Genomic DNA, 25,786 nt, shown 5'->3' with positions numbered 1-25,786 from the left:
TGAGATTTTTGGAACCACATCTTGCCTCCCTTAGTGCCTTTGGGATAAGGCCACATAGGAGTGACAAAACGGACTCCGACGGCAGACAGAGTCTTCCCGTCTTGCTCACTCCTGGTGAGAGTTTCCTTCACTTTAGGCGCGAACAGAGCGGTGCCATGGAATGGGGCATTGATGAAAGAAGACTTGTGGGGTTCCACGAAGGAACATAGGTGCATCCAGGACTATTTATGTAAGGCAATTCCTGAACCTGCAGCCCTACTCGAACCCTCGGCTGCATACGAAATGAGCCTCATGGATGAGTTTACTATGGAGTTAAGGGTAGCAAGCTGGGTGGTCACTTTGTCAGCAACTCCCATGGATACAGAACCCTGGAGAGTATCTCCTAACTCCTTGAGGAGATCTCTCTGTAGTCTAGTCAAGTGGGTCAGGTAGTTCAGCGATCGCAATGAAAATGCCGCTGAACTGAAGATGTGTTTCCCGTATCGATCCATAACCCTAAAATCTCTGTTAGGGGGATGGACCGATGAAGTCTCGAATAATTCCTTCTTGGTGGCTGCTGCCACCACCATGGCATCAACAGCACTCCTTTAGTCAGAAACTGCTTATCCGCGGGGGCAGAGATGAATTTATTAGGCCTCTGGGGAACAGGCTCCGTTGTGTCCGGTGACTCCCACGTCCTATGAGAGATCAGCTGCATGAGCTCATCGTAGGGCGGAGACACCCAAGAGGTGGAAGGTTGACCCAAAAGTCTTCAGTAGCACTGACTCATCCTCATTAGGGCTTTTGGACTGCCAATCACCCCTCTGCCTAAGGATGTCAAGTATCTCCGCAAAGGAGATATCCTAGAGGGGGATCGTGGGGACCCTTCTGACTCACCTAAGTCAGTGTCTGATGTCAGAGACTCCTGTGGGGAGTCTAAGTGTCTCCTCTTACACACCCTCTTCCTGGGAACCTCTTCGGTGGGGATTTCTGGAGAGGTCTCAGAAGAGCAAGGGACATCCTGTGGGGTTACCCGAGGCTCAGGGTCTCAACGCTGTGCTGGGATTACAGGAACAGAAGCAGACCCAGGAGCTATAGGGGAAGAAGAGGCTAGACTTGAAGTTGAGATTGTCATTGGGGACAAACCTCTCGTCTTGGCTCCAATAGCCTCACAACTCCGACACGACGGAACCAAAGTCCCCAAAGGAACTGCCAGCTCCCTCTGCGCCGCAGGCTCCGAACCCATGGTAGCAGCAGAGCTCACCCGAGCCGAGGCCCCAAGAGGGAGAGTCGGCACCGACAAGTCAGTCCGACTGCCTCCTCCAGAGCCGACTGGAGAGAGTGGGCTCCTAGACTCCATGGTCGGCGCCGATGAAGTCCGAGCAGATGGAGCTGATAGCGCAGAAACAGGCCTCTGCTCCATGGGCTCTACAAGAATCAGGTCTGCCCCTTCCAGCTCTGAAGTACCGGTGTGGCTTGGAGGAGTAGAAACGTCCATAACAGTGGTCTTCGGTTCCAATGCAATGGTCGGAGCTCACAACAATTTGGGAAGTCCTGGAGCCTTCAGCAGCTTCTGCACCAGCTGATCCATGTCTGAATCAGAAAGGCTGACAGAAGACTTAGAAGATTTTACAGAAGGCAAAGATTGAAGAAGGGGAGAAGCAGGAGTCTTGGATACCGGCTCCAGGGACATAGGCCAGCTCCGAACAATGGAAACAGTCGACTCTGACGGCATTGGGGCCGATGTTCCAGCAGATTCTCCCAATTTTGCAGTCTTATGCTTCGATGACTTAGAACTAGAAGCCAATGAAGATTTTGAGGATATAGGGGACTGACCAGCCCCATCCTGGCTAGACAAAACCTCATCACAGGAATGTTTGAGCAGGCCTCTATCTATTAATTTTCTTTTTCTCTCGAGCAAAACCCTTGGAGGAAAAGCATGACATACGCTACATGACTCCTGAAGATGATGTGAGCCCAAACAATGCCATCAGTGATGGACATTTTTTGTCCACAATCTGGACATTTTTTGAAGCCTGATTTAGGCCATTTGTCCTTGTCCTGTGACATCCTTCAAATTATAGAGTAAACTAAAAAAAAAATGTTAAAGAAGTTGTTACTGCACAACTAAAATAAAGAAAACTGCTGTTAACTATAGACTTAATTGTTAATTCACAACTACGCCCTGACAAGTAAGCCCAGGGGGCACTTAACTAACAAAAAACTACATTTTCCTAATACAAAAGATAAGACGGGAAAAAGGGGTAAACAGTAAATAACAATAAATAAAAATTAGTTATTTGAAAGAAAGATTTTAACTTGTGTAAATCCTATTTTTCTCCAAAAAGGAATCGAGCTCTGGAAACACACAAGATCTGTGCCGTGGCAAACTAGATCTGAGGTATTCCAAGCAGTGCATCATGGGATAAGGGGCTAGGTCTCGAGCTTTTGGTAAACCTCGAGCTTGCTAACGGCCATGTCGGAGCCGAGGGATCAGCTCCGAACCCATCAGTGATGAATGAACGGCGAGATTGAACAACTTCACATTCAGAGATTCCTCTGCCTTGCGTTGGTATATCTAATCTCTTCTAGTATCTATGCCTACCCTATTTATAAGTGCTGTCTCTTATTCTGGTACGGTTCCTTTATCCTTACTACACCGGCATTGGGCATGCCTTCTATATTTGCAACCTAATTTTGCTGTCGATCCACTTGTTCAATGTACATGTAAAAGTCACAAACAGGTGTCTGCATCAAGCAATGCTACTCTCATTTTAAGTTACATAATGCCTAATTAATAATGCAGCAATCATCAAAGTACAGTTTTCACCAAGTACACATATTGTAAATATGAAGTTTTTCAATGGCTACTTATTTACAGTTAGAATATATATGTTTTCCTTCATGGATTAGATACTTTGCCTGTTCTTACAGAAATACTCATTTATCTGTCTGTACAAATTATGTTCAACATTTTGTTACCCTTGCATGTAGTATATGGGATTCGTTTTAATTATGCTAATGTCTAATTACAGGAAGCTGCATGGCATACAGTACAAAGCTCCCCTCCAAGGCAACCTGAATAAACACATCAGAGGTTAGAAATTCATCCACAGCATCTAATGTTGCTTCTTCAGTATTTTGACAAGTATGCATGTATATTACATGTTGTCATGATGAAAATTATATATGAAGAAGTCAAGAAATATATCTGCAAAACTGAAGACATATCTGTTACAATGATGTACGAGTTTGGAAACAGAGAGTGTAACTGCACTTACATAAAATATCTGAAACTATAACCACAGGTATTCTCTCACTGCAAAGCATTTAAGGAGAAAACTGGAAGCTTTGTATCCAGAAACTTGATTAATTTATTAATGTGAGTGGAAAAAACAAGAACTGAACAACCAAGAACCCTGGAAAGGAACAGTGTGGTACAACCAAAAGTTGAACACAAAGGTATTACAAAATGGTCATAAAAATAGATACTATGTACAAACTTAACATCATTTTAAGGTGTACACTTTACAAGCAGAAGAGTAGAATCAGAGAAGCAGCAAGAAAATAGTTAGAAGCAGGTTTAGTTTTGGAAACTGTAGGGGGTAAAACAAGGTGTTCAGAGGACAAAGCAAGAGATAAGTAATGGTAAAAAATGGTAAATTGATAAAATGTCCAAGGAGACAGATGAACTGTGAAAGGTAAAAGCTGTAAGATAACAGTGAGCAAGGAGAAACAGAACCTACGTACATATTTAAGAGAAGCAAAAACACAATGGTAACCACTACAGTACTGGTGTACACGGCCTGAGATTCGAAGAAATTAACCTAGTGCAAAGTTGTTGTTTGTCTTTTCGGCTTTTCCCGGTTAGGGGGTCGCCACAGCGGAACTCCGGTCCACTAATGATTGGTAGCAGATTTTTATGGTGCCGAGTTGCCAGCCCGATGCCCGACCTTCAGTGAAAGCACGCCCTGTCACGCATGTCTTTCGGAGGCCACTCGATCATGGGGAGGACATGCAGACTCCACACAGAAGGCACTCCAGCCGATAATCGAACAGGAGAACCTCTTGCTGTGAGGCAACAATGTTACCGCTGTATCACCGGGACTTGCATGTTGATTAAGTGATATGTACTGCATTCTGGCCTTTGCATTTGTATTGCTCAAATAGATACTGCTTGAGTCGGGGTGTAGTTAGTATACTTCTTAAGACAGTGTGGGAGGGACTGCCCCAAATTTGGAGCAAATACAGTGAAACTAGGGTCATGGCTATGTGTTTAGTAGATGGGATTTGGAGAGTACAGCCTACCGTACCCTGGCTTATGAGGTTGTAGGTTGGGATGGTAATGGTAAGTTTCATTGCAAGTGGATAAGAGGCACCTTGCTGGAGTAATTTGAGTAACTGGAAGTCCAGAAGGGTCTGGATATCTTTTGTACTGGGAGCCAGGCTGCCTTGACAAGTAAGGCAATGGTGTTCAAGGCAAATGTATTGTTTATAAGGCATATTTTATTAGACTGAGTCCACAGTGCTGATACATTTTGTTAGAAGAGATGGTAAACAATAGTAAGCCATACTCAAGTTGTTGAAGCAGGACACCTTTTCCAGTGGCTGCCCTAGCTGCTGATGAAAGGAACTGAGATATTTTCTAAGTCCAGAAAATGAAGACGCTGATTTTGGATAGAAGTTTTTGAATATGCAAGTTAAGAAAGTGTCAACCCAGATGCCTAGGAATCTGCATGAAATGGCAGTATTGATAGGGTTGTTGTGCTGGTCAAAAAGCTTGAGGAAGCTGGAAATGTTGGAAAGTCTTTTCTTAGTATCAAAAAGCATAACCTTTTTTTTTGGGGGGGAGGGGTAAAAAGAAACTTTTTATAGCTGAAGCCAGTGGAAAATGTCCAGAAAGTCAGTTTGTAGTTAGATATGAGTTATTTATTTTAACTGGGATAATTTATTTATAAAAAATGGATGAGAATATTGGGGCAAGTACTGATCCCTGTGGTACGCTTGAATGTGTGCAGGCATTATGTGATCAACAGGAGACAATCTTCTCAGTTAAGGATTTGTTAGCCCGGAAGTCTTTGAACCACTGTGCGGCTTCAGTACAGATGCCAAGTCTAGCTGGTAGGCTACTAATATTGTAATATGAAACGTACTGTTATATAAAATGGAAATCGAATAGAAAATGCAAAAATTAGAAATACAGTAAGACTGTGAAAATGTGTTGTAGCAGTAACATCGACAAGAATAAGAGCTATGAGTTGCAAACAAAATAAATAAAGGCCGTTTAATTTTAAGCCTTGTGTACTTGTTACTATAAGTATGACAGGAAGCAGTTTTCTGCTTTTAACTGATTTTACAGAATTTGTCACAGAACCATTTATTACAGATGTTTATAGGAAGACAACTGTATTCAAAAGAAGTTGCATACTGATAAAAATGAGAACTTCTTGGCACTGCATAAGTGAAATGAGCTGACACAGGGAAGTCTGAAAAGTCATCAGAAGTGCTCAAATAGTGTTAGTCAGACTAGGTGAAATTTACATCTTTACTGAATTATCACTTGTGACATAGGCAAATGTACATTTATATAAAAGTAATCAAACTGTATTAACAAGTTCACATTTATAAACATTATACTTCACATATATTGCTATATATCATATAACCTAAGCAACATTTTTTTTTTCAATTCCTGTCCTTTTTTTTAAAGAAACATCTTTATTAAGCCATCACTTATGACACAGGCAATCATACTTTTATATAAATGAAAACAAACCACACAATCCTAGTTGCAAGCATTTTACATCACAAACCATACTGAAATACTCCCAGTTGCAAACATTATACACCACTTATAATCTATCCAATCATTTTCAGTCAAACATTACATAGCTCGTTTAAGTCCTGCCTTCTTTTAAACCTCATTCCTTCCCTGTATGTATTGTTCCTGCAATTCCCATTATTTCATATGTAATTTGCTCCTACTCTTTTCCAAAGATCTCAATTCCAGTTGTTTTATCTATGTTACTATATTCACTACTTCTAGTACAGTTATTGAGATTTTGATTTCTATTTTCTAGTAATTGCTTTTATGGCAGCCACCATAATTAGACACAGCAAGGCCTTAACATATCTAGAACGTTCTGATTCTGTATCGTACTTCAGAAAAATCATCTCCTTCATCATATCAATCTACCCACCAAGCATCTCCAACAGTGCATCCTGCAGGGAATCCTTAAAGTCTGGAAACTCACTGCGCTCCCAGAAAATATGTTGCCAATTATCTCTTTCTTCCCTGTCACACCTCCAAAATTTGCTGTGTACCTGAGGGAAAATTTCACTGAAGTCTAATTAGGATATAAAAATATCTATACAAACATTTACAAACAAAAATCATAAATCTTCTAGATTTTGTTGCATATTTGGGAGACATACTTATATCCTCCCATTGTTTCTTTGTGAAATGCTTATCCAGTCTCTCTCTTCCCAATCCTTTCTAACCTCTTCTGATTGATGCTTATAGTTATCATGCAATATTTTATATGCTCCACTTGTTTGTTTGAGTCTTTCGGCTTTTCCCGGTTAGGGGTCGCCACAGCTGAACTCCGGTCTGCTAATGATTGGCAGTTGATTTTTACGTACCGGCTTGCCAGGCCTGATGCACAACCTTCAACGAAGGTATGCCCATTTACGCACGTCTCCACGCAGAAGACGCTCTAGCTGAGAATCGAACCGGACAGCGTCTTACTGTGAGGCAACAACGCTACCGCAACACCACCACCAATGGCAGCTTCTGTTCAAGATTCTACTAAAAACTCTATCAGTACTGGTCTTTCATTTATGACCTCCCCCATTACTTTCTCTTTCCCTATACCCTGATATCAGTCCTTGATACGGAAGGCAATTTCTAACCTGCAGCCCAAAGAAATTCTTGGCGTCTTTCCATTCTATCATCTTTCCCTCTCTAGTTATTGGTTCCCAGTACCTTGGTTCCTTTGCAAGTTTCCCTCAATAAATTCCAGCCCCCTTTTGCCTATTATCTGTATCCTTAATTGCAGTCATCCCTATTGACAGAATCTCCTTTTTCATGTTGGCTTAATTCTTAGGATACTTTCTGCTACTTTACGGATATAATATTCTGTACGATTACTGTTATTCTCTTAATTCTTAGGATACTTTCTGCTACTTTACGGATATAATATTCTGTACGATTACTGTTATTCTCTTAAAGGCCTGCATCCAAAATCCCAGTCTCTCCTTGCTTCTTGAGCTTCTCCCTGTTTCATCATCATCCTCCTTTTCCACTACGAATTATAGTTTTCTGCTTGTGCTATGTACAAGAGCCTTAACTGTGTGGCTCTGAAATACCCCTTCAATTTGGGTAATCCCAATCCTCCCCGTTCTATTGGAAGAATCAGCTTATCCCACTTGACTCTTGCCATCTTCTCTCCCAGACAAAGTCCTTCCACTGTTTATTGTTATCCACAACTTCTTGTCTGGTTGATAAAAATATGCCTAATTTATGTACAAGACTAAAGGGACTAAAAATATTTTAACTGCTTGTATCTTTCTATCCATTCCATTTTCGCAGTTTTTGTATTATCTTTTGTTTAGTCTCTTTCCACATATCCTTAGCTGCCACACCAGAATCATTTTTAATCCATACTCCTAAATACTTAATTTTAACATGTCTCCATAAATATGGATATTGCTGAACCAATTCATGTGTGGGTACATAATTTACCACTATTGCCTATGTTTTAGCTTCATTAATTTTGTATCCAGAAAAGATATGAAACTGTTTCAAAATATTCCACAACACTGTAATGTCTCTTTCTGGTTTTGTCAGGTGTAAGATAATATCATCTGCAAACAGAGACAGCTTTTCTTGACAATCATAGCAATTACATCCTTGAATTTCTGAGTCCCTTATTTTCTTTGCTAATAGTTCTAAATATAATGCAAACCCAAAGGGGAAGGAAGACACTCCTGCCTGGTTCCTCTGCTCAAGCAGAAATTATCAGAGAGGAACCCACGCACTTTAATTTTTGCCTCCGATCTCTCATATATCCTCCTAATAGGTTCACAAGACTGAAGCTTAAAATACTGAATTTTAAAGTATACATATGATATGCGATTTCCTTCACCTGTGACTTGCTTGTGATAAAAACAAATTATTGTAACTTTAAGTGCGGATTGCCAGAATACCGACAGTAGTGTAGAAAGTAGTGTTGCAGTGTTTCTAAATGTGGGTATGTCTCTACATTTTTATGGGAAGTACCTAAGTAATACGGTGGATGTTTCGTGTACTCCTGGCAGTACTGGCAGTGTGCACAGTACTGTAAGGTAAGTAAAAGGTATATACCCTTTTCTCCACTGCAGTGTGATCCTGGAGTTAAGTATAAATATATATATATATATATATATATATATATATATATATATATATACATATCTATCTATCTATCTATATATATATATATATATATATATATATATATAGTTGGGGGTGTGGGGGCATAGCCCCCCCCCCCCACATAATTTGGTTTCATATCGTCCAGTTTTTGTTAAGAGGGTAAGTAAGTAGTTTTTAAGTTTTGGAAAGAGTTAGTCATTGGTGTTGTACGTGTGCATGTCTATGGCTTAAAATTCAGTATTTTGAAATTCAGGATAGTAAGCTTTCAATATAATGAGATTCAGTCAAATGAGTGTTCAGTATTTTGAAAATTAGGAATTGTGGTCTCAGTCAAATGAAATTCAGTACTTTGAGTTCCAGTCGTATGAAGTGGACCCCCTCCTAATCAACATTATAATTTTTTTTCAGGAAATGCAAATGTTTCCATTGCCCTGCTTATAAAGTCCCAGCTTACTCTTATCAAATACTTTCTCTGCATCAAGACCCACCAACAATAATGGTATATTCTTATATTCTGCTACCCTCTGGATCATCAGTGTTGTGTTAATGTTGTCAATATTTGCCTCCCCTCCACAAAACCACAATGATCCATATCTATCACTTCTGGCATTACTTTTGCTATCCTTTTAGCAATTATAGACATGAACACTTTGTAATCATGGTTTAGTATTGCAATGGGCCTTTATGAAACTAGATCTGATGGATCTTTACTCTCTTTAGGTATTACAGTAACCACTGCTTTCTTCCAGGATGTTGGTACTTCTCCTCTTAAAATACTGTTAAACAAAACCTTCCAGATCTTTATCAGTTTTTTTCCCTCCTAGCTTCCGCAGAACTAACCAATTACCACCCCATAGCTATTCTCTCTCAACTCTCCAAAATACTAGAAAGATGCATACACTCTCAGGTCTCAGACTACCGCCTTACTAACAACCTCCTTTCCAGTACTCAGCATGGTTTCCGACCAAACCATAGCACCACCACTGCCTTACTCTCCTTTACTAACACTATCCTTCAGCATAAAAACAATGGTTATCTCTCCTCTGCTACTTTCCTAGACCTATCTAAAGCATTTGACATGGTCCCACACAAACAACTTATCTCTGTCCTCAATAACCTATCCTTCTCACAATCAGTCACCAGCTGGTTTCAAAGTTACTTGTCTGACCGGCAACAATCCGTTGTATGGCAGAATGACATATCTCCCCAACTACCTGTCTCCATAGGGGTTCCCCAAGGAGCCATCCTTGGACCCCTACTCTTCTCTGTTTACACCAATAATCTAGCCTCTGCCACCAAACATGGCACATTCATACAATATGCAGATGACTTGACCATCATCTGCTCAGCCTAGTCCCTACCCAAACTGCAAAAAGTCACAAAGGAAGCCTTTTCCTCTGTTGAAACATGGTTATCCAATGCCCAATTAATACTCAACCCAAACAAAACTAAACTACTCATCTTCCAACCCACCAAACATACTCAAAACAACTCTCACTTTAACATCACAGCAAAAGACAGCACCACTATATACCCAACTGAACACACCAAATTGCTAGGAGTGGAAATAGACAATAAACTAAAGTTTGACATTCACATATCCATGACCATAAAAAAAGTCCACAAAAAACTAGGAGCGTTATACAGAAATAAGCAATTTCTCACCAAAGCAGCAAAGATTTCAATAGCAAATTCCCACCTTATCTCCACCCTACTTTATGTCTCTCCAATATATACCAACCTAAGGCAATGTGATCTAAACAAGCTAGAGACCTGTTACAACAAAATCGCCAAATTCGCCACAGGGGCATCCTACCGTAGTCACCACTGTCTCTAACTTGCTGAACTGGGCTGGCTTGAACTCCCTCACCTCCTTCAGTGGTATCAACTCTCACTCGCCCACAAACTAGTAAACCATCCACTAAATGTCCCATTCCTCCAGAATCTACTCCAACCCTATCGCACCACCAGACCACTAAGATCCAGCAACAAAAATCACTTGCAGATCACTAAAGCCAATAACTCTGTTGGTGAAGCACTATTCTCTTGTGCCATAGCCAAATTATGGAACTCACTCCCACCCACAATTACCTCTGTACCATCATGCACCCACTTCAAAACTTTACTAAAAGCGCACCTAAAAACATGCTGGCTATGCCCTTGCAACTCCCACTCTAATATCATCCACCCCATCCAACCACTACCTTTCTTTCCACTCCACTAACTACCTTGATTACAGCAAGCTCAGATGTTCATAAGCCTAGTACTTATTATACAGCAGGAACTTCTCATTGTAACATTTGTGAATGTCTGTTATGTACTTCACAGATAAAGATTCTAGTTGTCTACTGATGTACTATGTTCTTCATCTGTAAATATGTTGTAAGTAATTGCTATGTTAAATTGTTAATCGCTATGTAATCCAATGTAACTACTGTCTGTTTATTTTACTGTGGAGCTTTTCTCCCTGGGCCTCCGCTGAAAATGGACCTACGTCCAGTCGGACACTCCCGGTCAACAAATTTAAATAAATAAATAAATAAATAAATAAACTTCCACAAGAATACCATCTATTCCTGGGACTTTCTTGTAGATTAGTTATACATAGCAATTTTTATCTCATCTCCACCTATCATAACCATTAGTGACTGAGCCTCATCTAGCACTAACCTTGGAATATTTAATTATTCCATAAACATTTCCATTTGTATTTTTTCTTGATTTCCATATTTCTCTGCTTTATACAGACTTTCTTAGAATTTCTGAAACATTTCTAACACCTCTACAGGATCTCTTGTGACCTTCCTTGTTATAGGCTCCCTAAGCTTAGTGACAGCCATTTCTACTTTCTGTTGCCTGAATCATTCTGCTAAAATTTTTTGTGCTCTAATGTTATTATCAAAAAACAGTTGCCTAACAGCAATCTTTCTAAACTCGTACACATTATCGAGGTAATCCCTTATTTTTTGCTTAGCATTCTGCAGTTGATCCTGTTCTTGTTCTGTGAGATCCCCCCATTCTGCAATACTTTAACATTTGTCAGTTCCTCTAAATAATTCTCATTACTTTTTAACCATAATTCCCTTTGTTTTATTTCCACCCAATTATTAAAAGTCATTTTAATTTTATCCCACTCCCTAGCTATATTTTCAAAAGAAATTTCTATCCTCTCGAATAGCTCCTGAATAATCACCACTACCCATTTCTTAAATTTCTCTCTTTTCAACAGATAGGTGGGAAAGTATCAGTGTCTCATTTTTATTTCATTACCCTGTATTTTTACTTTAGTTATTATTGGTGCATAATCTGAAACAGTTATTGGGTACGTATCAAGAACTTCAATTAAATGCACATGTTCCTGTGAAATATAAATTCTGTCTAACCTAGCCCAGTTTTTATCTTGGGGAATATGTAAATTCACCTCTTCCGTGCCAAATATTTTCATAAACTTCTTCAAAAATCTACCGTCCTTTGTTATACTTTCCCTTCTGGGCTCCCCAGATATATCTTTACTACTGCAAATCAAATTCAAGTCTGCACCTATAAGTAATATTCCGTGGTGAAAACTGATTTTTTTTCTCCCAGAATTTTCTTAAGCCCTATTATAGCAGTTTTAGGTGGAATATAAATGCATGCCAGTGTAATCTTCCTCCCTTGGCAGTAGCCCCTTAGCACTACAAATCTGCCATTGTTGTCTTTTTTATCCTCTTCTATCGCTATTGGAGCTCCTCTTGCAATTAACATAAGTACTGCTCTTTTCCTTTGTCCCAGGTATTCCACTGAATAACCATCTTGAAAACCTTTCTTTATCAAATCCACATGTTCAGTTCTTTCCAAGTGTGTCTCCTGTAACATAGCTATTTGCACTCTAGATTTTTAAATATAGCTCACTACTCTCTCTTTTTTGTATTTATCTATGAGACCACTGTCATTTAAAGACAGTACAGAAAGCATCATTGTATTAAAAATTATTATTCCCACCTTTTACGTATAACACCTTTTTTGCTAAATGTCTAGTTCCAGCTTTTGAGTTACATGCATACACTGTTTGGCAGGATGAACTTTTATGTAGTTGTTTCTTGACATATCCATTTGAGCCTATGTCACATCTTACAAAATTGTTTTGTTTATTGAAAGCCCGCAAAACAAACAAACAACCCCCTAATACACTCCTAAAACCTATTAAATTAGTACAAGCACACAAAACTATCCACATCTTCGAATATTGAAGCTTTACCCTCCGAATAAGAACAAATGTCCCAAACTGACAGCCACACTCATAGACTTGAGTTAACCTAAAAAAAAGTTATCCACACTAAGACACATGGTGTAGCCTGTACTTTTACTAAGTGCTAACTGGTTTTGTCTTGGCTTTATTGCTCTCCCAGCTGGGAAAACCCTTGAATGCTTTCAGAGAGCATTATCTCCTAGCCAGTTCCCCCCCAGCCAATCTCTCTCCACCAGACTGTAACCAATTTCTCTATCAGACTGTCTCCATGGAGACATGAGAACCAGACAGACAATTTCTCATTATCAGACTGTTTCCACTGAGGCATGAGGACCAGATACAGAATTGCAACTAAGCATACATTAGTTTGCTAGAAAATCCTCACAATATTCATTATTCTTTTTTATTTCCTTGCTTTCTCTTAAAACTTATCATTTAATCAAACTAAGCTCCTTAAACTAGTCATTCCCCCATGCAAGGATTAGAAAAAGTACATTAATTTTTCTTTTGTCGTGTCCTTTTAACCAGGCTTTTTGTACATTGCAGTGCCTACATTTCTTAAAACTGAACAAGAAGAAACAAAAGAAGGGAGAAAAAAAACAGCAGCTCCTGTTTACAGGGTCTATATCATTTTGTCAAAAACAAACCATCAAATACCTATTTATTGAACTCAATAAATCGAAAGCTAAATTCAGTGATCACTTTCACAAACATTTCCCCCGGGAATCTAACTAGTGGACCAACCTAGCGACCACCACAAGAAACTCATAATTTAAACCCCACCCAAGTGGGGGTCTGTACCCCCCTACCGCTCCAACTCCAAGACCACACTACAGCGCGGAATAGGGCAAATTTCCAATGATGGCCGACTAGTTTCCCTGGGAAAAATTGTGGATCGATCATTTGTGTTTTCAACAAAATGAAGTGCACCCCCTGTTTACAACCCCCATTACACTTAAAAATACCCGAGAAAGCTTTACTTTATAGCATGCAAAGAAAACCACACACTACAAAAATAGTACTATTAGGAACATTTTTTCTTTACTTACAGTTAACTTTCTCTCCTCTCTTCACCTCCCCAAAGCATTTTTCCAAACAGTAATGACATGAAGTATGGCATATGCTTTAGAGTTCCCCACAAGTCCAACAAATTCTGAAAAAGTCCAATATTTCCAGATTTTCTTGTTCTTTCATATTTCACAAATATAATTACTGCACTGTAATATTACATTAAGTTAATGGTTTTATTACTGTGCATTCCCATCTCACAAATCTTGCCTCTGCTTCATTTCCAATATACTTTCAATTCTTCTAGTCACCTCTTGTGCTACTTTCCATCTCTCCATATTTTCCTTTGAAACACTGGAAAAGGTTTCACAGTTGCATTCTCTCTGTGGTCTTTACTACCAGAAGAACAAGAAGCAGAATCTCTTCAGCTTGTTTTTTTTGTTGGAATTTTTGTATCTCCTCCTTAGCATGTACTTCATCAAAAAATTATTTTGTCCAACCAGGGAAGAATACCTTCAAGACAGCTGCTTACAGCAGTTTGAATCTCACATCTGCATCTTGACATTCACTGAATAGTGGAATAAATTTACTCCTCTTTTGCCTGGTGTACATTGAGTAATCATTTTTATAAACACTCTGCTGTCTCCCACTTTTAGTAATTTGTCCTTCTGCCACAGTTTTGTCATAATCAACTCCTTCTGCTTGTAGGATTGCATCTTTACTATTAAAGGTCTAGGTTGCTTTCTCATAGCCAGGTTTGGAGCATACACAAGGTGTGCCCTTTTAACTAACAACTCCTGCTGTGGAATAACAGTCCAGCTGCTTATCTGTGCATTCATAAAATTAATGCAGTCTGTTCCTTCCAGCTTATCTGGTACAGCTGAAAATCTAAGGTTTTCTCTATGTGCTTTGTCCCCTAATTTTGTTGTTTTTTGAAGCATCTCTTCCTGAACAGTCTCGTATTCAGCCAGCCTTTTCTTCATTTCAACCAGTGAGTTTTGCAGCTTTATCCACTTCATCTGAATATCTGTTTAAAGCCTCTTCCATTTTTTCCAACCTTTTGTTGTTTGTGTTGATATACTCCATCAGTGTTCCATTTATTTTAAACAGGTCTGTGTGCAGTTGTTTTACATCTTCTTGTACGTTACTGAAAGTGATGTGTGGAGGTTGCATTGCCTTTAGCTGTACAGCTGCATATCTGATCAATGTTATGACTACAGATTGCGGTACAGTGGGGATTGGGAAATTACCCCTTTCTCCACTGAAGTGCGATCTTGGAGTTGGAATATATAATTGAGGAACAGTAGACACCAGGAATACACTATATTGCAAGCCTTAAAGGCCTTAAATCTACCTGTTTCTTTTTTTTAAAAGGGTGCATAGAACCACTAGATATCACAGATAACAAAAATGTACGAAAATAAATAAATAAAAACAAAGTGGGTAGGGATTTGACTCAGCATTCTTGACACACAAAATTCCAGCATTAACCTGATACATTAATGCAACCAGTGTGTTTTTAACATTTACTGAGAATCTTGAACATTATGCAGTGCCTGCAACTTAATGACATACATTGGTGGGGGATAGTGATTGGTTCTCCCTAGTCACTAGGATAAACAGTAGTTATGTACTACTGTTTAGCCTAGTGACCTGGAGGAACTACAGCAAACAGAAGTCATGTACATGTCATAACGCTGAATCCTTTCATTCACGATCATCTAATATGCCTTATGGGTTCTCAAGAAGTTATATTCTTGCCATAACGTTCCATCTGTGTTGTCAATCTTCATTCATTGTTGAACTGTTGGATCTTGGTTCCATCCTCAGAACCGGCTCAGATGTCATAAATTCATGCCAGCCAGAAAATCTCTAGCTAAGGTTATCCATAGTGCCTCTCTTCCCTTCCCACAGACTGAGTCTTGTCTTTAGAATAGAGACAAAGAAATGTGACAGCTTTGTCTGAGCAAATACCCTACAAGGATTCCAGGACTACTTCCGAACCTCCAAGAGTCTTTTGGAGGGGGGTAGGAGGGTGGGATGTCAAGAAAGAATGAAGATCGACAACACAGATGGAACGTTATGGTAAGAACATAACTTCTTTATCTTATCATGTCAATCTTCATTCATTCTTGAACTGCTGGGACAGAGTCCCTAGCTACTTTAGACCTTGGGAGGCCCTAGGGAAGGATGTTCCTGAACACCATAGAGCCAAAGGATGCTCTCCCCCTGGAGACTATATCCAATTTGTAATGAGTGCTAAAGGTATGGGGGGGGGGTAGCCCAAGTTGTGGCTGTGCATATGTCATCCATAGAAGCTCTGGTGTGAAAGGCTACTAAAGTGGAAACAGATCTAATAGATTGTACCATAATTTTTGTTGGAAAGTCCAGCTTATTTTGAGTATAAACAAAGGTGAAACAATCTCTCAAACATTTTGACAGATTAACTTTTGAAACCGGTTTGCCCAGTCTAGTACCTGAAAAGGATAGAAACAGTTTGTCTAATTTTCTAAATGATTTAGATCTATACAGATAAAAACATAATAGTCTGTGTATGTCCAACAAATGCAAGCAATATTCCCCCTTGTTTTGACAAATTTGGGAAGAAAACTGGTAGACCTATAGACTGGTTAACATTGAAGTCTGATGCTACCCTTAGGCAGAAAAGAGGGGTTAGGTCTAAGTGATACTGTCTCTTTGTGAAAAGTGATACATGGATGTTTCACACACAAAGCTTGCAATTCTGATATTCTTCTGGCAGATGTGATGGCTATCAGAAATAAAGTTTCCCAAGATAAAAACTGATATCACAGGTGGCTGCTGGCTCAAAGGCTGATGGACTAAGCCTTGTAAGACTAGCATTAAATTCCAAGGCTCAGTAGGCTCCTTAAAAGTTGGATTTAAGTACAAAATGCCCTTTAGAAAGGTTTTGCAAAGGCAATGAGACATTAAAGGAAGGTTGTTGAAACCATCATGAAATCTTGAAATAGCAGCCAAATGAACTCTAATAGTAAAGGCAGAGGCTCCCGATTGAAACAAGGTTGATAAATATTCTAGTACCTTGCCAACTGAAGCTGAAAAGGACTCAGTTCGTCTTTCCTGAAACCAAAACACAGATTTGTTCCATTTACTAAGGTAAAGTTTCCTGGTGGACTGTTTATGAGAAGCTAGAAGTATGTTTTGTACTGGGGAAGATAGATTATTCTGCCTGGCAATTACTGGAAGTGGAGGAACCAAGCCATCAGCTTGAGACTTTGGAGGCTGGGATGGACTAGTCCCTGAGAGTGAGACAACAGATTTGGAGTTGGATCCACAGTCCACAGGCAATTAACCAGGTGAGGCCAGAGAAAGGGAAAACAGACTTGAGAGGGCCAATAAGGTGCAATAAGGATCACTTTGCTTCTCAAACATTGGCTGTCTTCAAAAACTGGGGGACTGGGGGGAAGACGTAAAGTAGTTCCGGGGGCCAATTGTGTAGGACAGCATCTCTCGGGGACTCCCCCTGAGGGAGGATTAAGGCAAAGTAGCTGCTGCACTTGTGGTTTATGGGAGAGGCAAAACAGATCACAGCAAGGCTGACCCCATTGATGAAAGATCTTTGTCACCACATTGGGATTGAGAGACCACTTGTGAGGCAGGAGAATGCATCTGCTCAGATTGTCCACAATCACGCTGGAATTCTCCTGGATGTGCATTGCTATTAGAAAGTGGTTGGAGGCAATCACCCATTACCAAACTCTTAGGGTTTCCTGACATAAAGGGTAGGCTATGGTTCCCCCCTGTTTGTTGATGTACCAGACCACTGACATATTGTCTGACTGAATAGCAACTGTCCCCGAAGGGAGGGCGGACTGAAAGGTTTGCAACACTAGGAGCACTGCCCTCAGTTCTAGGATGTTGATATGCAAACTGGCCTTTTGAGGGGACCAAGTGCCTTGGACTGTCTTTCCTTGAAAATGCCCCCCACCCCCACCCCATCAGGGAAGTATCCATGGTCACTACAGCCTTGGGCTGAGAGGGTGAGAAAGGGCAGCTCCATAATTCTTCTGGTTTCATTCACCAGTGTAAATCCTACTTGCAATGGTTGGTTATGTGGACTGTGTGTGACATCATATGTGTTAACAGAGACCACTGTGACACGAGGAGCCACTGAAGTAGCCTCATGTGGTATCTCGCTAGAGGAACTAGGGTGCTTGTTGCTGCCATAGACCCAAGTTGTTGTAAAATCAGACAAGCCAGAACTTTGTCTTGAAACAGTATCACTTGGAGTTGTGACCTCAGCCTTACTCTGTGAAGAGGGAGAGCAGCCATGCAGGATTTTGTGTTTAATGTTGCTCAGATGAATTTTATGTCTTGTGTGGGGGATAGTTTTGACTTTTCCCAGTTTATTGAGATGCCTAAGAACTCTTTAAGCCTTAGATCAGAGTCCAAGGCGAAAAGCAGTAGATGCCTGGAGTGGGTGATGAGAAGCCAGTCGTCTAAATATGGAAACACACAGAATCCCTATAGACTATATATAGGGAGAATACTTGCCATGTGTGTCTCAAAAAGGCTCTTGGGACTTCTTGAACCACATCTTTCCACCCCTCTGATTCCTGGAGTAAGGTCGTTGAGGAGTGGGAAAATGCACACCCACAGCAAAAAGGGTCTTTCCTTCCTTCTCACACCTGGCTAATGTGCCTCTGGCTTTAGGTCCAAACAACGAGGTAGCATCTACTTGAGTGTTGATAAAGGAAGACTTAAGGGGGGACTGCAAAGTCACATAAGCACATCCAGGTGTGATGTCTAATGGCAATGCCTGTACCTGCTGCCCTGGCCATCCCTTCAGCTGTTTCTGCAATAAACTGCATGGACGAGTTGGATATCAATTCAAGGGTCGCAAGCTAGGAGGCAACCTTCTCACATACCTCATCAGACACTGTCCCTGCCAAGGTCCCTGAAAGCTCTGTTATCAGGTCCCCTTGAAGTCGTGTGAAATGTGCCAACAAATTCAACCATATAGCAAAGGTCGTTGAAACATAGACCTGCTTCCCGAATCTGTCCATCATCCAAGACTCTTGGTTTGGAGGATGGACAGCAGGACTCTCCCTCAGCGAGTTCCTTTTTTGTGGCAGCCACCACCACCATAGCATCTACCGCTAGACCTTTGGTCCAGTGGGGCTGATCTTCAAGCGAGGACAGAATTTTGTCCAATCTCTGGGGGATTGGCTCTATAGTGTCAGAAGCCTTCCACGCATGCTGCATGATGAGCTTGACCAATTCATCGGCAGGTGGGGTCACCCAAGAAGTAGAGGATCAGGCATGGAAGGCCTGCAAGAAAACATTCCTCTGAGGAAGGTTTGGTGGACTTCCAATCACCCGTCTGTTTTAAGACTTCAAGGATGTCCCCAAAGGAGACATCTTCAGGGGGTGACCACTGGGACCCTTCCCCTTCATTGTAATCTGTATCCTCAGTGACAGATTCTTCTGGAAAATCAAGGTGCTTCTTCTTGCATGAACTCTTACAGGGTGGCTCCTCAGGAGGGAGATCTGAGGAGGACTCCAAAGAAAGGGAACCCTGCAGCAGGGTGTCTTGCTGCTCCCATACCCGCTGGTCTGATGTAGCAGATTGTGACAGCTAAGAGCCACAAGATACATAGACATGACACTCTGACAGGGATAGTGCCAACTGTGAGCCTGCTGAGGCGACAGCTCTCTCCATAATCTGGAAGGCAGGCCTGCCTGAAGAGGGATGGGAGCCTGGAACCAAGAAAGACAATCTTGGAACCAGTGCTACACCCTGCTCCGACAAGCCCACCTCCAGAGAAGGAGCAGTGAGAGGACTCAGAACTGTCAAAGCACCAGGAACCGTAGATGGTGCCATGGAAAAAAATCAGAGCTGAACCAGAGATCCTGGAGCCGGAAGCCAAGTCACTGTCCTACGGGTGGGTCGGCTCTGACCACAGAGTCAGTTCTGGAACCAAGGTGAGGTCCAACATCAGTACTGAAGTATCTGACACCGGGAAAGTTGAAGTCCAGGGCTACAAGACCTGTGAAGAGGTTGGAGGAAGATGAGTCCTTGGAGAATAGGGTTCGAATCCAGATGGGAGAGAGGTCCTAGATGTGGCAGGGAGACCTCTGGCCGCCAAGAGCTGATCCATTAATCTGACTACATCAAGGTTTGAAAGACTCCTGATGGAATGAATGGACATCCCCGACAGTGATTCCGGGCATTCAACAAAGGAACTCAATTCGTGTCCAAGGAAGGGGTCAATAGATGGGGAGTACCTAGTCCTGAGTATGGATTCGATCTTCGTCACCGTGGTTGGCTAACCAATGATTTGTTTTGGAGGGGGAGAAATGACCAGTTTGACTGAAGAAACTATTATTGGTGCTGAGAGGATCATAGGTACCGATGAAGGGTTCGGTACTGAGGTGACTTTCATAGGTTCAGTAGTTGTTGGCACCATGGGGGAAGCTGCAGACTTTGGTGTCGAAATGTTAGCAGGTATCAATTTTTGAAGCTTAGGCCTCAGTTCTGAGGTATGAGAAGAGGCCTGGTCCTTAGAAGATTTAGATTCCTGGGATTTAGGAGATGCCAGAACAGAGTGGCTCCTCTTTTTTGACTCCTTTTTGGAAGACTTTGACGTCTCCGCCTCAGACAAAGCCTCACTAAAAGGACATTCTAACAGCTCTTTGAGGATTAATTTATTATGCCTCTCTGCAAGGGGTTGAGCGCAGAAACCCTTGCAGAATTCACACTGTGGTTGAATCTCTAAATGTGGCACCCCCAAACAATAAACACAGGATGCCCATCTAAGTTGGGGATTTTTCTGCCACATCTTTCACACTGTTTGAAACCAGTAGTTCCCTTATGCTTCTTTGCTATTATCCAAACTTTAAACGAGAAAGCACACTCACAGCCAGCACTTACTCACACACACACACACACACACACACACACACACACACACACACACACACACACACACACACAAACACACACACACAAAGTAAGACAGAAAACTGAGTAAAGAAAATTTTTTTTTTTAAAGGGATCGTACCAACGATGGTAATTTAGAAAAACTACCCTCAAAGGGTAAAGGGGAGAAGGGGAATACCAACGAAGGTACTGAAAGAATTACCAAAGGTAAGAGGGAAGGTAGAGGCCTTTATCAACAATGATAAGAAAGTATTTACTGATATGGTAAAAAGGGAAGAAACAACACTCTCACTCAACAGGACAGGTAAGCTAGTACTTAACTGAGAGCACGACCGACACATCCGAAATTCTATGCGGCAAATGAGATCTGAGGGGAAGGGAAGAGAGGCTCTATGGGTAGCCTTAGCTTGATAGTTTCTGGCTGGTGCAAGCTTGTTATGACGGCTGAGCTGGTTCCGCAGACAAAACCAAGACCCAACAGTTCAAGAATGAATGAAGATTGACAACATCAGATCTAATGTTCAAGACTCAAGTACCTTTACAAAGTATTTTACCATCATGCCCTAATGCATGAATTTACCTCAGATCAACTTTGGTACCCAAAAGAAAAGGCAGAGAAATAAAAAATGGTGAAATCCTCCTTCAGGTCTTACAAGATGTCAACTTGAAAGGGGGATGAGTTGGGACAGTTGTTGAATTGGATGGATGTGAATGAAAAGATCCAGAATTATGCTAAGTACATATCTCATTCGTCCAATCCAGCTGATACAACTTATGGGTAAGAATCCCACACTACAAGAACACTTTAGCAGCATCATGACGGGAGACCCTTGAGGACTCTAGCCTCATAAAACATCCTGCCCCTTGATATAGCATCCAGTTTTATGTTTGACAAAGTTATGTACTGTGGACCATGTGGATGTTACAAAAATCTAGTCAGCTGAGGAATTCCTGAAGAATATTGTTGAAGTGGCACCAGATCTGCTAGAATGAGTATTGGGTTTGCATTGTAAATGGCAACTGTGAACTGAATGCATAAGACAGATAAGAGTTCAAGAATGAATCAAGAGGGTAGAGCTTATGAGAAGACAGGGAATGAGCTTCCTGCCAGCATGAAATTTGTAAATGGCTGCTAACTGCACTTTTATAGTAGAGAAGCTGAAACCTGAATCGGACATGATGGTCAAGTAAAACAGATCAGCCACTTAGTTTGAAATCTCTCACGTGTCCAAAGTCACTCTGTTTGTTAACTGTAAAGGAAATGAATAGTTGAGAATATTTCCTGAAAGACTTGGTACTATGAAGATAAAGTCCGAGTAGCCTGAATAAGTACAGAGCATGCAGGACATATTCACTCGTGTTGTCATAAATTGAAAAAAAAAAAAAAAAAACATTGGTGAGTGAATCGGCTGATTCATGTTTGACTCAGAAGCCACTATGGGGGGAGAGAAGTGACTGATACAGAGTGACACATTACATCTCTGGAAAAGAGCAAATAAGGCACAGTAGAAGATAAAGATCCTGTAGTTTGAAAACTCTTCTGGCAGAAGTGATAGGTGCAAAAACAGCATTTTCCAGTAAAGAAATTTCAACTGTGCTGAAGTCGCTGACTCTAAAAGAAGTTCTGTCAAGGCTTCTATCACCAAACCGAGGCCCCAGAGAGGCACTAATTATCTAATTGGCGGCCAGAGTAGAAAGACTCCTTTAAGACGTGCCTTGTAAAGTTTATGAGAAGACAGGGAACGAGCATCTTGCCAGCATGAAATTTGGAAATGGCTGCTAACTGCACTTTTGTAGTAGAGAAGCTGAAACCTGAATCGGACACAATGGTCAAGTAAAACAGATAATCTGGGATTGGAGCAGAAAAGAGGTCAATCCCTTGGTAAGATGTCCAGCTAACAAATCTTTTCCACTTCCCACATTACGGCTTGTGTACAGATTTTTTTCTGAGAAGCAGAATAAAATCCTAACTACTTAAAGCAGGATTACTGGTCATCATTGGAAGAGGAAAAAACAAGTGCTTAGCTTGAGGTTGTGAAGGTCTAAGTGAAGCTTCTTGGATGAATGAGAAAGGAGATCCTGTCAGAGATCCAAGGTCTACATGATTTCCTAGATATGAGGCCTGAGATAGGGAAACCAAATATGCCTCACTCAAAAGGGGACAGTGACAAACATGGGAATCAGGGTTAAAGGAAAATAAGCATAAGTGGCCCAGGAGGCCATTGCTTGAGCAAAGCATCTCTTGAGAGCTCTCCTTCATGAGGACTCATGGAGAAGAACTTGCTGATCTGACAATGGACGGGAAGGCAAACAGACTGCAGTAAGGTTGTTTCCAGAGGTTGAAAATTTGTCATGCTACCACTAGACTGAGAGACCTGCTTTGCCTATAAGCAAGGCAATTGAGAGAACTTGGGATGTGTGTTGGGACTAGAAAACAATGCAAAGCAATCAGCTATTGCTAAACCATCAATTCCAGGCGCAGGGGCTACAATCTACTTCCCCTTTGTTTAGTGATCTTCCACAACTGCCATGTTATCTGTCTGTAAGAAATCAACCCCAAAGGAAGTCCTAAAGTTTATGGCGTGCTAAGAAGAATGCCCTCATTTGCAAGATGCTGATGTGAAGGTTGGCCTTTTCTGGACTCCACAGCTATCTCCCCTTGTAATACCCCTTTCTAACTTGACACAAGATGCAGTGATGTGTGATGGTCTGAAACATGCACACCACTCAAACAAAGCAGTCAGAGAAAATTCTAAATTGTGCAGAGCTGGGATATAAAACAGGAAATTTGAAAAAGCTACACACTGCACAAAGTCTCTGAAATCAGATCTCCAGTTCTATGAATTTATGTCCCTTATACTACAGGCCAACATCATGTTTGCCTTCCCCACCACCCATTAACTGTGGTCCATACTATTTGAAGAAATTACTATAACACTGTAGTACTCCCTGGTTTTCTACTTCTAAAATGAATAACTCTGCTGTTATAAGCATTAAATATAAGCTGCCATCTTTAAGCTCATTTTCACAATCATTCCTGATCACACTAAGGTCACTCTCTTGTTTTACAAATCTCTTCATCCATGTACAATAAGCAAACAGATACATTTCTCTTTTATCCCTTTCACCATGTCAGACACAAAAAATATAAAATGGCTTTGGTCCTAGCACAGAAGCATGCGGCATGCCCATCTAGTAGTCAGTTTCTCTTATGTTATTTATCAGTTTTGATATAGTTCATCCAAAGTCTCTTTAATCATTTTAGTGAACTGGGTCTGACATAGGCATAGATGAAGGAAGAATGACAGTGTAGTACAGTATTGTTAAAATTTATTTTAGAATAATGAAAATGGTTCTGAAACTACACTACACGAGGAATACAGTTTAAATTCTTGTTTCACTGAACTTTCGACAATTATCTCAGGCTATACTTGCCTTGTAGATACAAAAAGTATTATGAATTTCTTTGGAGAATGTAACGAGGAAAAAATCTGCATTTCCCACTAGCCTACTGCAAACATATCTCCATGAAGTTATACCAGTCAATAAGTAATATATGTCTAGAATCAGAATTTGCACTCTTTACTCCCTATTCAGCAAGATGACAGATGAAGACATTAAGCTGCAGGTTATGCACTGGCAAAAAGCAAACAGTTACGATAAAGGATCCAAGTGAATAAAAGTTGCAACAAACAGAAAGAAAGTAACTCTGATGTTATTATAATTAAAACAACAATTGGAATACAATGACTCTACACTATCTGCAGAATTACCTGTTTAATTTTTTTCTGTACTGCCTGCAGAGCTGCATTTGACTCTAGAGAAGCCAGTTCACCACCATTGCCTTTACAGTATATGGTTGCTTCCTGGAAGGTCATCAATTTGTCATCAACAAACCAATATTCATCTCCATCAACAATTAATTGGGATCCATTAATGCCAGCTCCATCTATAAGAAAACAATCAAAAAACACTACACAGAAAACCATAAGAATGTTACATGACTTACGAGGACTAAAAAGTATTTCACCAATAAATAATGCAATAGTAAGCAATTACAGTTTCATAGCAAATGTTTTAAGCCCAAGCTAAATAGTATAATACCATATCTATTTGATTTAACCTGTTACTAGAGCAGGAATGTTGACCCAGTGTGCTCTATGCGAGTGTTTTGACAATAAAAAATGACTTCAATGTTATTCGGAGGAGATTATAAAAAAAATAAGGTATGCATGTTCCATGCGTGTTGTCCATCTCGTTCTTTATTCTCACTGATAGGTCAGATCTGATCCATTGGATCTGTCTCGGCCATTTTACAAGCTTGAGGATTTCAGCAAAGCTTGTGGGCCCCTTCTTTACCCATAATGCAACCCCTAGCTTTCTCAGATCGTGTTTGCTCCCAGCAGTCTTATAGAGAAAAAAAAAAAAAATATATATATATATATATATATATATATATATATATATATATATATATATATATACACACACACACACACACAAACACACACACACAAACACACACATATACATATATGGGTTCACTTCAAAATCTTGAAAGCTCAAAATCCTGAATCTCAAAATCTTGAAAGCTCAAAATACTGAAAACTCATAATACTGAATCTCATATCGAAAAACATACAGGACACCAACACTGACTATATTGTAGCAGAAATACATACAGAAACATATTACCCTTCAAATAAATTGCGCAGGTCCCTTGCCAATACAAAGGGAGGATACAATTACCTACTAGTAGTAGTAGATATCTTTTCAATTCTCACAGCATAAAGCAAATAAACAATACTACAATAAAATGCTGCATACTACATGGGGAAGGGCACTTTTCAATTCTACACTGACTGCGTAAACAGTACTGCAGAAAGGACTAAAATAAAGGTACAAGAAAAAAATATTGGTCTGTGTTAATTAACATGTACGGTAGCAAGATAAAAATACCAGGAATACATTTTAATGTTTTGGTAATGTTTAATTAGCAGGCTTCAGTTTAATACTAAGTTTGTAAACTGGACTGAGTGTACAGTGCAGCCCAAGTATGTACAAATGCAAAAACATTCTTTACAAGCCAGCGTGTGTTGTACAGTAAATGGTTTAATATGTAAACAACATTCCTCACTGTATAAACCATATTTTGTATCTGTGTAAATGGACAATTTTGCATTCAAGTTTTAAACTGTTCACATGAATTGCTTCTCAGTTCATTTGTATATGT

The 25,786-nt window shown here is 40.4% G+C and overlaps 1 protein-coding gene across 1 annotated transcript in view; it reads right to left on the bottom strand.

The window, feature by feature from the left end:
• LY75 (lymphocyte antigen 75) overlaps positions 1 to 25,786 on the bottom strand; it is a 3,856,564-nt gene that overhangs the window by 1,650,091 nt on the left and 2,180,687 nt on the right. Inside the window, exon 18 of the mRNA XM_044074746.1 lies at positions 24,327 to 24,502. Within this exon, the coding sequence (XP_043930681.1) occupies positions 24,327 to 24,502 (176 nt within the window). The remainder of the gene's footprint in view (positions 1 to 24,326; positions 24,503 to 25,786) is intronic.

The sequence above is a fragment of the Protopterus annectens genome, chromosome 6.part0 (assembly GCF_019279795.1).
Source record: "Protopterus annectens isolate FY-2018-M chromosome 6.part0, PAN1.0, whole genome shotgun sequence".
Taxonomy (NCBI): Eukaryota; Metazoa; Chordata; order Ceratodontiformes; family Protopteridae; genus Protopterus; species Protopterus annectens.
Note: the sequence above shows the minus strand (reverse complement) of the source record. Positions and strands in the feature narration are given on the sequence as shown.